Consider the following 18,501-nt stretch of genomic DNA (forward strand, 5'->3'; position numbering starts at 1 on the left):
TATTGTGAATATCCTTAAAATCTATAGCCTAGCCTAGTAATATATATATGTATATATCCCCTGTACGTATATACACATTTATATGTATAAGTGAGATTTATTAAGGTTTTTTTTAATCATTACTGACAAGCTTAGGTCTTACATATTTTATCATCAAAGCTCATTTGATGCCTTCAAATATGGGAATACTGTGTATATATCAGCATATGTACACATACCTAATATAAGTCTATGTTTATACATTTGTATTTAGGCAATGTGCCCTTGTGTTCCTTAAATGTATGTCTGAATATATCTATATTTATCTATATCTATATCTATCTATCTATCTGCATATTTTGGTAACATTTAAAGTAATGTACACAGATCTCAAAATTGGAAACTGGAGAATGAGAGAAATAATGGGAAATAATCAGGAGACAGAAGTTAAAGAAATCTGAGTAGTCTGTCAAATGGTTTCTTGATTTTTGCACAGCTTCATTTGAAATACTATATTTTAGAACATACTGCCAACAGTCTCTACTTCACTGGAAATTGCCTCATTGCATTTTAAAATAAAATAATAGTAAATTTCATTCAGATGACTATGAATGTACTTTCACTCTTTACATAAAAATAATTAAGTCTAGCTAGGCACGGTGGAACAGTCCTTTAATCCTAGCCCTCAGAAGGCAGAGAAAGCTAGGTCTCTGTGAGCTTGAGGTCAGATTGAGCTACATAGTGAACTCCAGGCCAGCTAGGGCTGCGTAGTGAAACACCACTGCAAAAAAATATAAAATAAAAAATAAAGAAAAAATGAAAAAGAAAAAGAGTAAAATTTTTTGCAAAATCGACAGGCACCATACTAGGCACACTTCACTTGTCCCATTTAGAACCATGTGGGGTCTGAATAAACTGCCTATTTCCATAGGGCAGAGCTGGTAGCTACTTTCAAATTACTTCCTTTTTATTTTAGTGGAATACATATTATGCTGTCTGACGTTTTGAATGAAATTTGTGTGACTTAAAACCAAAAAAACAGAAATACTGTATTTAAGAAATATGGTAGATCAGCATGTGTAAGCTCTAATTTAATTACAATTTTCCACAAAAACTGTCTTTAACTGTAAACATGAAAAATAGTAAGATGACTTATGAGAGACCAGAAATAATATTCACTTTAGCACCCACAATTAAGAATTTCCTGCAAAGGAAGTCATTTCTTTTGATGTTTGTTCTTATATCCCCATTCAGATTGATGTTTTGCCTTCAAAATACATACGAAATATCTTTAAATCAGCATATTTTATTGTAACTATAATGACATTCTGATAAAATAAACAGTACAAATGGAAAGGATTAAGCATGGTCCTCAGGATACATCTTCCCAATAGTTATATATATACTACAAAATACAGCAAGGTGGTAGAAAATCAATTGAATTTCAACTTTAATATTCCAGTTCTCATTTATACTTTCATATATGTGTGTATGTATAAGTATCAAGATGTATCATTTTCATACATGAGTATTATATTTTCTTTGATTATTGTTCTTACATACGTATCTACACATTTATAAACACATACACATATATACATACATATATATGTATATATGTGTGTGCTGAGTCCATTTAGTGATGCTCATGTGTTTAGGAAAGACCACTTTGTATTAGATAACCTCTCAGCAAGCTTGTCCCTGTCCCTAGATAAAACTGATTGTCCCTTCTTCAGCATCCATGGATTACCTGAAGCTCTTCAAATTGAGGTAAGATCTGTGGAATTTCCTCCATCTCCACTGGCATTTTAACTGGTATTGTTATTAGGCAGGTCTTTTTAGATCACCATACTATGGAGATTTCGTGGGTTCAGCTTCCCTACCATTTCTAGAATGTGTAATCTAGCATCAGGCATCCTGTTCCTGCAAACAAGACCCTGATGAAATGAAACAGTTTCAAGTTTACTGAGTTTTCATATTGCTGCACTTGAAAATGACCTGATTATAAACAGAGTTGAAAGAATAGACTGCGATATTATATAGATTTCAGAAAATGAATTATTTTACATGGGAAATATGTGAATAAACCTGACGGGATGTTAGGAATAACTGAAAAGACTGTAGGCAATATTATGCCCTTTCATAAACTCAACAAATTGATTTATTAAAATTTGCCAAAATGTCTATCATAGTTGAAGGAGAAAGAAAAATCTTCCATGGCATAAATAAGCTGAAATAATTCATGTCCATAAAACCAGACCTGCAGAGAGTTCTTGAAGCAATTGAAAAAGCTGAAGAAAGGAACGACTATGCACAAGGGGTTATGGAAAGAAATCCAGCGAACGTATAACTGTGGAAATGCACAGCTATATCAAGAATGTGAACAGAAATTAAAATGACAGAATTCAGTACACATCTTTCATTAATAACTTTAAATGTCAATGGACTGAACTCCCCAGTCAAAAGAGAGGGACTAGTTGTATGGATTAAGAAACAAAGCCTATCGTTTTCTTGTCTGCAAGAAACTCATCTCACTTTCAAGGACAGGAAAAAATATACCAAGCCATTGGTACAAAGAAAAAAGCAGGCATTGCAATTCTAATATCTGATAAAATAGGCATTAAACTAAAACTAATCAGAAGAGACAAAGAAGGACACGTCATTCTGATCAAAGGAACAATAAACCAAGAAGATATTACAGTCACGAACATATATTCACCAAACTCTGGTACACCCAACTTCATAAAATCAGTACTAAGGGACTTTAAGAATGGACCTAATAGACATCTACTGAATATTCCACCCAAGCACAAAAGAATATACTTTCTATTCAGCACCCCATGGAACTTTATCTAAAATCAACCATATACTGGGCCATAAAACAAACCCCAACAAATACAAAAAATTGAAATAATTCCACGCATTCTATCAGACCACAATGCAATAAAGCTTAACATCAACATCGGAAGAAACCCTAGTAACCACATTAACACATGGAGAAACACAGTCTGGAATGATGAATGGGTCAAAAAAAATTAAGAAAGAAATAAAAACATTCCTGGAACTAAATGAAAAGGACAAGACAACATAACAAAACCTCTGGGACTCGTTGAAAGCAATCCTTAGAGGAACGTTTATAGCTCTGAGTGCCTACATTAAAAAATTAAAAAGAACACAAATAGATGACTTAACATTGCGACTCAAGACACCTGAAAAGCAAAAACAAATGAATTTCCTTTTTAAGAATGTTATGAACAGGATAAAAGGTACTGCTTATCTTGAGGGAGAGAGAGAGGGATACACTTAATATGAACAGAACAGGAGGTGCATGTTGCTAGATGTCAGGTAATAGCCACAATGTAGCTTTATTATACATGCTAGGGTCACATCTTAACATTGCATCATTAGGCTACTAACTTTTAATACATGTATAAAATGGTAAAGAGGACAATGCTTTTGTGAATAACAGATGTTAGGTAACAAAATAATAATGACTTAAAACTGTGTACCTGGAGTTTAACCAATGGTAATAGCTTTTAGTTTAGTTCTCTAAACTCTTAATATCAAAAGATTAGCTTTTAAAAATATATTTCATTGAAACCTAAGGTCCTCCCTTATAACTTAGTTCAACTTCATCACAAAAATTATCATAAAATGACAGAAGTTTCTACGTACTACCTAATTTTCCAACACACAAACTTTTAAAAGATCTGAAGTGTTTTCCCCTTTGTAATAACTGACATTAAATTAAAATGTATTTTGTAAGTTATTTTAAAAAAGTATAGTGTTTAAATAAGCTTAAGAAAAGCATGTCAAAATTTCTTCTAAATTATGTTTACTTTCAGAATATATTTAAAGCTCTGTATCTTTAATAGAGACCACATAATATAAGTTTTTGAAGCAGCAGTGTTGGAAAGTGCTGTGAATGGTGCCAGAGAAGAAAAGCAATCACCAACCTTTCCCAGCTGTGAAATCTGTGAGCTAAAATAATTACTGACCTGACAATATACAGCCCCTGTACTAGTGGCATGAATGTTATAGGAGTAACAAACCATTTTTATTGGATTTAAGGCCCTCCTCCCAAGATAGAACCTATATCTGGGATTATTATCAGGGCTAAGAACCTGTGGATCATAGGTTGTAGAGGAGAATCTACTATTATCATTCTACTAAATAGACATAGTGTTAAACTGACTCCTAATGACTTTTTATATTCATAGATTAATGTATCTCTCAACTCTCACCAGAGATATTCTTCTTGCAGCTGACTGCAACACAGAGATCCAAAATTTGTTAACATGCTTCAGGTGCTCATCCCTAAATGGGACACATATATCACACTGTCTTCTACTAAGTCTTATAGGTCATTGTGGAAGAGGGGGCAGAAAGACAAAGAGCCAGAGTTGGTGAAAAATTACAGAAAATATTGGTTTCCTGACAGCAGGACAGTTGCACAAATGAACTCACAGTGTTTGTGACAGCATGCACAAGACCTATATCAGCTCAAGCCAGAAAAAAAATCAAGAATGAATAGGAGATGGGCAAGAAGCTCCAACTTTAACTGAGGAACTACTGGCAATTAATAGTTGCTGGGAGAGAGAGAGTCAGTTGTCTCTAAGACTATTATGCCAATTTGGTTGACCAAGCACCAGAGAATGGACCCGCACCAAAGAGCATTTGGGGGACACAGAAGGACATGAATGGGGTGGGGGGTAAAGTGGCGGTGGATATGGGGCAGGGTCTGAATATGAGAAAATGCAATGTAAGTAATTCTCAAAGATTAAAAATTTATTTTCAATTCCAACAACTAAACTTTTATTTGTTCTTCAGATCCAAACAGGTCAAAGAAAATATTTCCATGCATTTCACAGCCTGCTTTCATATTGTTAATATTAAGATCAACACGATCATAATTTTAGATAGTTCTCTATAATGCAGGGCTTAAACCTGTGTTTCATTAAGGAACTCCTTTTTAACAAGATTTGGCAATTAGCAGATTACTCAGAAAGAGTAAGATGAGCCTTATAAGAATTTAATTATCTATATTAATATTTCAGTTTCTCATTAGATTTAAAATCACATATAAAACTCAGAATAATTATCAGATTTTTAATTATATTGTGGAGATTTTAGAATCTTTGGTTATTTTTCTCCAATATTACTGTAAGATTTTTAATGATGAAAATTGGTGTAGAGAAAGAAGTAAAGGAGAGGTGAAGGCATTTGAGAGCATTATACTCTAAAGACCTTTGGACTTCAAAAACATCTCCTCAAAATTCTACTTCAGGATGCTTTATTAACTAGCTCTGAGATTTTGTGCGGGTTCCATAACTACACCTTACCTCAGTTTCTTTGACTATAAATGAAGCAGTGTTTACAAAACAATTTCTAAAGAGTACAAGTTTAAATTCTGTGATTTTAATACCTTTGGGCCAAAAGAAAAGAACCCAACATTTGTAGGAGTCCATAGAGAAAACTGTTTTATTGCTAAATAAAATGTTAATACACATTACTACATTGATCTAACTTAAGAAGAATAAAATGTGTTTGCTTAATTTTTTCATTCCCCAAGCACCACATTTGGTAAAAACTGGAAATATTTCTATAAATTCTGAAGTATTAGCTAAAACACTATGTATATTTTTCCCAAAATTCAATAAACAAGAATAGAATTAGATAGGGTTATTTTATGTAAAATGTGAGGGGTGGGAAAAAAGGTCAGCCTCTAAAATAATGTAAGGAGAGTAGTTATGTAACTTTACAATCCAGTTTCATCACATGCATAGGACAGAGAGCATCGGGATATTTTCCCCTGAGATAGCCTTCATGAATCCCAGGTTTCTTCAACTTTGAGGTACAATACAGTATTACCTGGTAGGAATATGGTCTACTAGAAACAGCACACTACAGTGAGTTGTCACACTGAATTCCCTTAGCTTTAAGAATATGTGAATACACACTTTGGTGACATTAAACTGAATATAAGAATTTGATGATGTTAATTCATATATATGCATGTTATAATGTTATTTCATACATTTATGACATGAATTTGGCTATTGTTCTTCTAAATCCAAATATCCTCAATTATCCATTCATGATTATGTTTAATTCTCCAGCTTTGTGATTCTTATCAAAGCTCTGCTTCTGTATGTTTTCATTATACATCTGTTACCCGCATGCTCCCAATTTGGTTTTATTGAAAATAACCTATCATAGGACAATCTGCACATTTTTTCAAAGCATCTGAACCATTTTTCTCTTTTAAGTTCACAAAAGCACCATAAACTTGGAGAGAATACATACGTACCTACTACAAAGTGAGAAAAAAGCACAGAAATCTTCTAAATAGAAATCAAGGAAAGTGTGACAACTATTATGATATTAGAATCAAACATTTTTAATCTTAAAATTCATATCCAAAGTTTTAAAATCACCCTGTTAGGTCTGAAAGAGTTCAATATCTATTAAACACCAGCTTTGCATTTTAAGCTAAACTGTGGATTCATTTTTTTTCATTATAACTAATTTTACTTTTATCAGGAGCAATTAAACTATGCTTTAAAATAACTCTAGTTTTAGATAAACTGGTATATTCAATTAGTTATAATCCTTTAAAAATATTTTGTTAATTTTTATTTTATCTGTATGAGTATATTGCCTGAATGTATGTAAGTGCATGTATGTCATACAATGCCTGAAGAGGTCAGAATAGGGCATCAGATTCCCTGGAATGGAGTTACAGAAGTTTGTTAGTGGCATGTGAGTTCTGGGAACTGAACCCAGGTCCTCTATAAGAGTAGACAGTGATTTTACCCTCTGAGTCATCTCCCCAGTCCCCACTAGGTATAATTTTAAGCTGAGGTAATTATAACAAACTTAATATCTAAAATGTATATGCCATTAAATATTTTATTTTAAAATGACCATTTATAATTGTTCAAAATATTACAAAACATGTACTTATTTTAAATAGCAGCAATATCACACCACCATGTTCATCTCTCTCTAATGTCTCCAGTTTTCCTTTCTTTTCACCTTTTTCTGTCTCAGATTCATCCATTACTGCTCATCTTGAGATATGAGGCTGTGTGCTAAGGAGCTCTCCATGGTGTGCAAGTATCACCCCTCTCCACAGTCAGCCACTTACTAATATAGATCTTTTGCTACATTTGTGCAATGAAGTAGCAAAATCACTCCCCAGATGGTAAACACTATAACTGCAGAAGCCATTCAACTTTGGAGGGTAAAAAGTAAAACCATATATTATATTTGGAATGGCACTTATCAACATCAAATGTAATTCCAACAAGAGCTGATATAGACTTGGGAGACTGACAATGGAGAAGGTAAGTGCAGAAACTGGCTCTCAGAAAGGGAAAGCTAAAGGGCAAAAGATGCAAGTAGAATTTTCTAGAGCAAAAGCTTTACAAATATGCACAGATATGAAGACGTGGTCCTTCACTCCTGAGATTCTTTTCCCTACTAGACAATTCCTGACAAGGCCAAATCTAGCAGCTGAAGCTAGTAGAAGAAAGTGAAAGTCTTCGCTCTGGTCTCCAATGTCCTGTATCATTTCATCCCACACTTTTCACATTCCATTTGCTCCTGAGCCCTGCACTCAATTTGCTTCAATTACAGATGCATTAGACAGACCAAATCAAACCTCTCAGCATGACATCCCACGTCTGAAATCAGAAGTCAAAATGCTTCCAAATCCTTTAGTTTTTAGTGCTTTTGTGAGGTCAAACTGATCTCATGTGGCATATCTCCATGGAAACCTATGTGAGCTCTACTGCATAAAATTGCTTTCATGTTTTGTATGTAAAATGTATATATAACATAAATGAATTTCATGTTTACACTTGGCTAGCAAACCAAGTTACCTCAATATTTCAAAACCTGTAACAGCCTGAAATCTGCCTGGTATGAAGCACTGTGGATAGGAGACATCCCAAACCTGCACTTCTCTTCTCCTCCCTCTAAAATCATCATTCTGACAGTCTCACTCCTCGAGGTAGCCATCAGTTTAAATGCTAGCTTCTTGGAAAGACCTTATCTACCTCTTTCCAAAAAGCAGACTTCTGACCCCAATTCTTTTTTCACAGACCTCATCACAAACTCTCCTTATATTTTGTATTTGTGTGTTTATTTTCTCTCCCTCCCACAATTCTAGTTCTGCATGTCTCTAGAGTTAGGAAGTTCAATACAGTTTACTGCTGTGGTCAATGAGGAGTAGTTAAGTGTTCAACAAATCTGTTAAATTGAATTGAACTCTGAGAGCCACACTTTGATTTCCTGAGAGTATGTGATATTGTTATTACTTTCCAAAAGCATGATTACTGATCTTCTTAAAAGTGAAGAAAATGAGGGTGGTGAGTGAATTAGAGCCACATAACTTCGAAGAAGAGAATATCCAGTGGCAGGAGAAAACCTTCCTATTTGACATTCTTTCAACTTCAACATTATTTTTTGTCATTATTATCTTCTGATCACTCATCCCCTAGTCCTCCCCCTGAACTTGATGTGATTCAGGTTTTGTTTACATAACAGACTTGTCAAAATAATCAAGGCAAAACTACTTTGCACCAAGTGAGAACATGTATCTATATTCCCATTTACATCTTGTACACTACCTTTTAATCTCTTATAATGTGTATTTATTTCTACTAGGCAGAAACTTTAACCAACTAAATCACAAGGCCCCTGAACTGGATAACACTTGCATCTACCTTATGCATTCCTTGAAGACAACAGCTTACTGCCTTTATGGAAATTAGTAAAAGTGGATGAAGAAAAAAAAAACATATCAGCTTGTGCCAATGTATAAAAAACAGAATAGGGGGCTGGAGAGATTCCTCAGTGGTTAAGAGCACTGGCTGCTCTTACAGAGGACCTGGCTTTGATTCCCAGCACCCACATGCTGGCTAACAACCATCTGTAACTCCAGGGGAATCCGACACCCTCTTCTAACCTTCATAGGCATTGCGTGACAAAGGTGCAGGCAATACACTAATACACATAAAATAAAAATAATTTTAAAACCAGAATATCTTTTAGTGATACAGATCAAGATAACTTTATGGTCCATGCTCTCTTTGAGATGCTCATATTAAAATGTGAACTGTGCTTGAAAGGTAAGGCAGTGTGTTGCTATTTCGCTTAAATTACACGGTGTCTCCATCTGCTCCCTAGGGGCATTTAAAATTTATTAATTCTTCATCAGAAAGCAAGCAGATTAAGGATGTAGTCAGTGACAACTACTAATTCCGATCTTTGTGGAAGCTCTAACCATGGATGATAAACTGGAGACATTCATAGCATTTTCCAATCAAAATGGAAAGGTGGAAAGGGTAGACTGTGATATATTGAAAGATCGAATCGACAGATAATAAATTTAAATATTTTTAACATTAAAAAAGCATATATTTGACTGAGAGGTATGTTTCTGCCTGATGAGAACTGCTCCATGACTAAGGATTTCTCTGTGGAGTGTGTCTATCATTTCACTCCATGATCAACAACAAATCTTTTTCTACATACGAACATTGACCAAAGGAAATTACTCCTCACACTTATATACTCATCTCAAAATCTTTTGAATACAATTGAGAAAGAAAGATATAAAACCACACGAAATATAGAAAATGGCATTAAGATCAAGTGTGGTTGTAACTAGAGATGAGGCAGGCTTATAAGTTTGATAAGGCTTTATGATGAGGTTAGTGAATAAAGACTTGCATTCAGAGTTGGAGAACTACAGTGTAAAGCAGCAAAACAATCCTCTGAAGCAAAGAACCCACGACTGTGCACAGAAATGAAGAGACAGTATTTTACTCTTGGGTATCTTTCAGAATTAGACAATATCCCACATGCCCAAATGTAGCTGCTGAAGCTAATGATAACAGTCTCTCTCTCTCTTTCTCTCTCTCTCTCTCTCTCTCTCTCTCTCTCTCTCTCCTTCTTTCCCGCCTCTCCCTCCTCCTTCCCTCCCTTCCCTCCACACACACACACACAGACACACAGACACACAGACACACACACACACACACACACACACAAACATACACCACAATTTTTGCTCAGAATGGGGCAAAGGGAATGAATTATTATAGTTCTGACAGAAGAATAATACTTCTTTCCAGCAAATGTTCTTTTCACCACTCTTATTCTTTCAGTGAAAGAGAAACTACACTGCACTTTTCCAGGAATCCATAAACCAACTCTTTAAAGGTAATTTAGGAAGCATAATTGCTTGATTTTCATTTGCATCAGTCCAGGTATCATTAATTAGTTTTCTCCAAATGGCCTAAAAGTTCACTGAAGGAGAATACATGGTTGTGTGATAGTGTTTGGCCATTTTCATGGTATACCCCAGGGTTGGGTAAAGAAACACAGAGTACTTAATAAGAGCTTATTTTCACAGTAAGAGTGAAGAACATGAACAGTGAATTATAGAGTCGATAACTAGGGAATGAACTATATTAATAGAAAAACCAATCTCCGTATTACTTCTCCGTAGCATCAGACACAGCCTCTACAAAATTGCTAGAATCCATTTCTAGATATGTTTGAAGAATTTCAAAAATTTCAAAGATTACTGATACTACTGGATTATGTGAACTGGGACAAGCTACAAAATTCTCACATGTGTAAAATGGCATATTTTCAGTAAAGGCTAAGTTTTGTTCCACTAGAAATTGAGCAGCCAGGTAATAAGAAATTTGAACTTCCTGGCACAAGGCACTTAGGAAGTTAAGGAAGAAAACTCAGTGGCTGTATACTGAGTTGGAGGCCAGCCCGAACCACAAGAAACTAAAAAGGATGGGCGGAGTAAGGTTGGGGAGAAAGAGAAAAGAAAGAATCTGAACTTCAGCAGCACATTCAAAGATAAATATAGGGGCTTCATTGAGGGCTGAGTTGGTAAAGTGCCTGTCATCCCAGAAACAGGCCTTGAGTTTGAATCCCCAGCACCATGTAAAAAAGCCAAGTGCAGCACATGTAATCCCAGTGCAGGTGAGGGAGAAGCAGGATTCCCAGAACTCACTAGCCAGCCAATGTAGCCAAACTGGTGTGTTCCGGGTTCAGTGAGAGACTCAAAAAAATAAGGTGGAAAGCAATAATAGAGGATGTCTGATGTTCATCTCTGACTTCCACATACAAACACACATGCATACACACATGTGCACACATATATACACATACGAAAAAGATAAATATAATTGGGAGGAAAACTCAAAAATAAATGATATATCTACAAAAATAAAGAAGTGTTTTGTGTATTAGTCTGAAGAGAGACAAAACGAAAATAAAAATAGCATAGCAGACCTACTGAAAGTTTGAATGTATCACCTGCTGTAGGCGGCATCCTGAGCCAATACATATTATTTTTTCTGGAATATTTGCATTTGGACAGCAAGTGAATACAGTTTTGTTTACATTTCAGGTGCCAACATATAACTTTTAGAAGTGTATTGTCAAGTATTATTTCTACTTAAAATGATAGACTAAAGTAGATTGAAACCATTTAAATTGTGTTTATTTTTAATGCTAATGGAAGAATATATATTCATGTATATATAAAATTTGTCTGCATGTCTTTAAAAGTCCAGGTCAATATTCAGTAATGAACATTCCCTACAAAGAACTTTGTGTAAGCATTACAATATACTGAAATAAAAAATAGATGCTACCCTCAGAGTGTTGCTTTTCATAAGAAAGATAAATTTATGTACCTACCACCTTATATCGGCTTTCAGGGTAATATATTAGCAATACTTATGGATAGGAAATGACACAAATCCACACATTTTTCATAATGGCTGGGAAAACTGGTAGTTTGTAGAGAAAAGATTTTACAAAATAATCTTCTTAAATTCCCCCAAAGAGACATAGCCTAAGTACTGACAGATAGTAAGAAAGTGTTACTTAAAGGCATTCCATTCTTCTTTCCAATAATATATATTTGTAAGAATATTGCCATATATGGTAGATATATATGCATCATAATTTTCCCAAATTGTGGCATTCTAAGAAGAAAAAATACAATGTTAGAAAAATGCAATGAAATTTACTTTGTTTTTCTTTTTTATTTTTATTTTAGTTTGAAACTGAGGATAAAAATCAGGCATTTTCCCATGCTAAGCATGCACTTTATCATTGAGCTAACTTCTTAACTCACCATTTGTTTTGTTTCTTAAAAGTGGACTTGACAAACTGTGTGTTACGGTACATGCCTATAATATCAGAATTTAGGAGGAAGAGGCAAGAGGATCAGGAGTTCATGCCTAGACTCACCTACACAGAAACATGAAAGCTTAGAATTGTAGCTTCCTAAATCTATTACAGTTAAAATACAACAGCAGTAGCTTTTGAGGGCTTTATAAGTAAACACCTATACTATATTATCTTGAACCAAAGTTGTAATTCTACTTTGTTTTTTAAATTAATATATACAATATATGTCAACTTTTAACTATCTCGTTTCTTCAGAAATCAGAATATGATTTGTCGAGTTGAAAAATCACAAAATTTCATCTTAAATATGATTTTACAGATATGACACACAGCAGTTTTTTCTCCAATATGGAAAACTTCAGTGAGAATAACTTGGTTTTAATAAAGAAGTAGAATGGACCACAAACAACATTTCTGTGGTTCTTAAGTTTTATCTTATGAGAAATATGGTTAAGAAACATGATTAAGTACACAAATATTGCCTAGCATAACAATTGCTTAAAGTATTCAGCCACCTGAGATCACTAGTAATTTACAACCCATGAAGTACAAACTAGAATTGTAAACTGAGGATCAGGTCCATTAATTAAATTTTACAAAACAATCTTAATAGTAATTAATGAACATTTGGAGATGTCCTAAATTTAGCACATGAAAGCACTCCACCTGAATAAAAAAAAATTACCTGAATATGATCTTCCGATGTCTTTATGACAAAAGAACTCTAGGTTCCAATAATTTAAAGCAATGATTAAAGTTTACATTATATAAAGGGAAGTGCAGGATAGAGAGCATATACAGGGCAACCTGAGCCTTGTGTTGGTCAGTAACTGTACTCAAAAAGAAAGAATGAATATAGGAACTGTTATACATACACAGAACAGTTAAACATTTTAAAACTATTTCTTTCTGTTATATTGGTTTTCAAAATATGCTTTTAATGTTTGCTACTTTTATTAATACAAAACAGGTATCCTTAAAACTCTATTCCAAAAGCATTCATTTTATTGGACGATTAAATACTTGCATAGTATGCAGAGTTATGTCAGAGTCTAATGATTAAATTGATATTTCAGAGTGGAAAAACTGATTGGATAAATGTACAGTAGTTCTAAGGTAGACACATGCATGTTTCAGATCAAATAGCCAACTGGATATTTTTTCTGGTGACCTCAGGAACAGCAGTTGGTTCTGTTAGACATGAATAACAAAGCTTCTTTCTATATTTTTTCAGGAAAATAGCATATACACCAGCTGGTACTTCTGATAACTACTGTGTGGCATCACAATTTCAAATCCCATATCATCAATTAATGAACATTAGCTTCATTAAAAATAATAGCCACTTGGGGCTGAAGAGATAGCTCAGCGGTTAAGACCACTGACTGCTCTTGCAGAGGACCTGGGTTTAATTCCCAGCACTCACATGGCAGCTATAAACCGTCCTTGACTCGAGTTCCAGGGGAATCTAAAGCCCTCTTCTGACTTCCATGGCAGTGCATGATACGGGTGCACTCACATACATGCAGGCAATACACTCACACACATAATCCATCATATAGCTTGATGACTGCCAAAATTAATGCACATTTTTCAGAAAGTTTATACTTTATATATAACCTTTTAAACTTGCAGCATAAAAGATAAAGTCAAGGAAGGACATGTTAAATATTTTTCATTCTTAAATAACGTAGTCCCAAGGCAACCAAATGTAAGACACCAAAAGTCAGACTTTTAGGAATTTATTCGTCCAGGAAATTAAAATGTATTATAAATATATTTTGATGAAAATTAAAGGTATTGCCCTTAGAAAAGTATTCTCTATTGTATAAAGCAGAAGCATTGCTAAGAAGTTTGTTCTCATTTTGACTGCAACAACACTGTAACATCCTAAAAGTATGACTGTTTTCCATCTGAATCATAAATCAGCTTAGTCTCTTAAACACTAAAATTTTCAACTCCAAGGAAACTTAAAGTCTTAAAATCAACTCCCATGTTGCTTCTAATTTCTAAGAAAAAATGTGAATTGAACTGTTCCAATCTATGTGTTTTCAGAACACACAAACCAAATCCATTACTTAGGTTTTGCTCAAGTATTACAGTTCAATTTCTTAAATCATTTGCGAAATAATTGGTACAAGCACCTAAGTTAGCATAATAAAAATTGTCATTAAGAGTAAACATTTCCCCATATTTCCTGAAAACAAACATATATTTCAAGATAAAATAGGAATTGGAAGTCATCTCCAGAAAAACAAAGTTAATCAGTAATTTCTCAATTCTAGAACGGAACTTTTAGCTCCTTGAAATTAGTAGTTGATTGTCATTCACTGTAATAATGCCTACACTCAACCATCCAGACAATACATAACATTAAAAAACTCACTGAAACCTCATGCAAAAACCTGCCATACCACAAATTTTAAGCATATATCCTTTAAGTAGTGCTTCCTTTGTTTTCTTCTTAACAGAATCTTCTTCAGTATAGTTCAAATGTGAAACCGTAACAGTAATTTGCACTACCTAACTCCCCTTTAATGATTCTAAGTGATACACACACAAGACAAAGTACAACTCTTCTTACAGAGGGTAAGCGCCTGCAGAGCTAAGATGTTCTTCATCCTTCTTATTTCTGTCACAAAATTATCAACAGGATAACAATAAGATATAAATTTCAATCATTTGTTATTTTAAATCCAGCAGGTTTTCAAATAAATCTCAGCCTTAATCAAAATGAGAAGATTGTATTTAACTTCAGCAAAACCTCTTCATTAACTCAGCCAACATTCCTCTCATAAAAATATTCTATTAGTTAGCCACACAGCGTGAGAAATTCTGTTCAGCACAAGAAGTCTAATAAAATTACACTGATGTTAATCACAATATCATTTAAAGGAGCCAATTAAATGAACTAGAAGCAAAAAAACCTTAAAAAACAGCCTTAGGAATAACTTTTTTCTTATAGTCATTAACAAATACTTATTGAGCTGATTGTCTAAGCAAGAAAAGCTAAACAAAGCGTTTACATCTCTGCCGGACTTATCTAAGAATTCCTAAAAGTAGCAGGTTCCAACCATTCCATTTTATGAGATTTTCTAATGTGTAAAACGCTGCTACTTTTCTGCAGGTTGATTAACCTTCATAATCATTTCATGTTCTTTTTTTACAGCTTCTAAAGAAATTATTATTTTAGCCCTAAAACACTATTTCAAATAAGACATGAATTCAGAATGTATTCCTTTGTTTTGTAAAACTTCATAGAAGAATGAGGGAAAGAATTCTAAAAGGAAATTGGAGTTCAAAATTCTACACTGCAAGTGGCCCATAATAAACATTCATCTCACAGACTCTTCTCTGTCTTCAGTGTGTATCTAGTGGACAATGTGTGGACTCTGCCTGATGGGATCTGTAGCTTCTAAAAGTGTGGGGATGACAGACATGGGCTTTTTTTAAAAGAAACAACTGTGAACCTAGACTTTAAATATTATTCCACTATAGTTTGTAGAGTTGATCAGTTTCAGCTCTGACATTCTAAAACAATACCAATTAACCATAATAAAAATGAATAATGTACTGGTGTGCTTGTATTTTGAAAATGATATCTATAGTCCATTTTTTAAATGATATAAAATAAGAATTATGGTTCTTGGAGGGAAAACATATGTTAACATATATTTATTAACATGGAAATAATAAACATGGAAACTTCACTCCAATGCATTGCACTACTTTCTACAGGTCTCAATAAACACATATATTCATATTTTTTAGGCAACCCATTCTCCGCTTTTCCATTTTGCTTTTACATGTTCATACCATGCTCTGTATCATTTCCTATATTCAGGAATTTTAAATTTCTTTCTAGATTTGTCACTTTCTGATAGCAGTACTTAACATTTGCCAGCAGCTCCCTAGTCCTTTGATCTCTCTGTCAAACCCATTTAACAGATCAAAATAATTTTTTCCAAATTACATTGTAGTTTCCTGAATCCATCAAGAAAAGAGAAAAATATCTGAGATATCAAGAAGCCTTAACAGAACCACAATCAACCCACCCAAGTACAACCTACACCCCCATTTTCTGTAATGGCACCTACCCTAGTGTTGTCATGGTGACAATGGTGTACCAGAAGGCTGCAGGGATGCTGGTGAACTTGCTGGCTGAAGACCCCTTCTCTGCGTAGAACATAACCGTAGCGAAAATGATGATAGCCATGGTGAGAGAAAAGAGCAAGAAGCCCAGTTCTGAGGCACAGCTCTTCAGTGTGTAGCCCAGGATGCGCAGGCCTTGAGAGTGGCGGGAAAACTTAAAGATCCTGAAGACTCGAAAGACTCGGAGTGTGACAAAGGCTCCGCTGACGTCCTCATTGTCTGTCATCACCAGCCCAATGTAATAAGGCAGGATGGCCACCACGTCGATGATACTCATGACACTGCGCACGAAACGGTAACGACTGGGTGCTGCAGCCAGGCGAAGCAAGTACTCGACAGTGAAGATCATGACACAGGCAGTGTCCAAGCAGAAGAAGGCCACTGCATATCGTTCCCCACAAGGCAGTTCTTTAATGTGGCCTGGGCTAGATCCACATGGGACTGTTTCCACCACATTGGCTATGACTGAGACGGCGATGAAGAACCCTGTCACATAGTAGAACACCAAGGCCATGGTGCTGGTGTGAGGGTTCTCGAAGGCCCGCCAGACCCTCTGCCGAGCTGTCATGGTGGGCAGTGCGCTCTCTCCTGTATTGTCAGTGTCCGCGTCATCCTGCAGGCGCTCAGCATTCTCCCGCCTGCGGTCTTTATATTCCTCATAACAGCAGTCACCAATAATTTCTGGGATGAGGCCAAAGAAGGCCAATTCTTCATCATAAGCAGAGATGCACTCGTGGCGGGGATAGTGGAGCTTCCCAGTGCGGTAAAAATTGAGGATGTGGCGGAAAATATCTGGGTCACGGTCAAAGAAATACTGTTGGGTCTCTGGATGGTAGAAAAAGTCTCTCTCTGAACTGCCCAGCAGTGTGTCTGGGTACCGTTCCAGTGTGTCCTGCCATGTTTGGAAACGAGTGCCACTCACGTTCAGCACAATTAGTGCATCCTGAGTCCTTTTTCTCTCCTGCCTTGGGGGAGCTGGCATGGGCCCGGAGGCCACAGGCATCCACCCAATGGCCGCTGCCCTGGCAAAGGGCAGCCACGCAGCAACGCCAGCCGCCATGTTTTCTCCTGGTGGAAGCGACAAGAGTAATCTGGCCAGTTATCTGGTGCTACCCAAAGCGGCACCTCCTCACGCCAATCCAAACACAGGTACACCCTTACTCTCAGGAGCAGGTGAAGTCGCAGTACCCTTCAGGGCAACTTTCCCTCACAGGCAAATATTTGGAATAAAAGAAAACAATACAGTGACCCAAAAAGCTCTCTCAAAAGAACCTGAGCAAATCTCTGACAACAATTAGGCCAGGACACCTCCTGGCACTTGTAAGCACACAGGTGACTTCAGAGACAGCAACTTCTTCAAACAGGTGTCTTGGCTTTCTCCTGACACAGTCTGATAATCTGGGGTCAGTATTTGGAGTAGGAAAGACAAAACAGGAGGAGTCACCCAGTGGTAGTGTCTTGAATGGGTCAGGCTTTCACCTTCCCTTCTTGTGGTTTCAAACCTTCCCTCTGCAAGTAGTCCTTCCCGCCAAAGGCGTCTCAAAGAGAGGACCTGTTGTTGTAGCTCTGGAGATGCGGTCACAGCCGCTATCCCACGTCTCTGGGAGTCCGCTCGCCTCCTCTACTCCTGCGGTGTTTGCAGAGATGGAGGTGGTGTGTGGCGCTCACGGCGGGAGGCGACGATCTGTAGATATTCCTCCCCCAGGTCCACAAACAAGCTCTGCGCCTGTCAAGAGCGTTGTCCAAAGGCCCCTTCGCTCTCTCAAGTTCAGTTCAGGTGCAGTGTGACAGTTACAGAGCCCGGGAGCTGGCAGCTGCCGCCGCCGTGGCGGCAGCAGCATCTGCCTCAGCGCAGAACGCGCCTCGCCCGCGGTACATACCTGGCAAAGTGCGCGCCGGGGCTGAGTTGCATAGAGACTTTGCAGTCGTCGTGCACCCGGAAAAGGAAAGGGAGAGCCAGCAGCTCGAGAGCAGCCGGATCCGAGGCGCCCAGGGAGCATAAATAAAGCTCCAGCGAGCTTTCCGTCCCCTTCCCCCACCCCTCTGTGCCTCCCCCCCTCCTTGTCACCTTCCAAAAAGCCAGGCGCAGGAGAGCTGAGCCAACAGCAACAAGTTCAAAAAGGTGCGGGGGAG

At 36.4% G+C, this 18,501-nt stretch overlaps 1 protein-coding gene across 2 annotated transcripts in view; it reads right to left on the reverse strand.

Moving 5' to 3' along the window:
* Kcnd2 (potassium voltage-gated channel subfamily D member 2) overlaps positions 1–18,360 on the reverse strand; it is a 553,215-nt gene extending 534,855 nt beyond the window's left edge. For both annotated transcript variants that reach the window (XM_017797110.2, XM_008828887.2), the window contains exon 1: positions 16,314–18,360. In XM_017797110.2, coding sequence (XP_017652599.1) covers positions 16,314–17,428 — 1,115 coding nt within the window. In that variant the 5' untranslated portion in view covers positions 17,429–18,360. The remainder of the gene's footprint in view (positions 1–16,313) is intronic.
* Between the last annotated feature and the right edge of the window lie 141 nt (positions 18,361–18,501).

The sequence above is a fragment of the Nannospalax galili genome, unplaced genomic scaffold (genome assembly GCF_000622305.1).
Source record: "Nannospalax galili isolate Female #2095 unplaced genomic scaffold, S.galili_v1.0 scaffold413, whole genome shotgun sequence".
Classification (NCBI taxonomy): Eukaryota; Metazoa; Chordata; class Mammalia; order Rodentia; family Spalacidae; genus Nannospalax; species Nannospalax galili.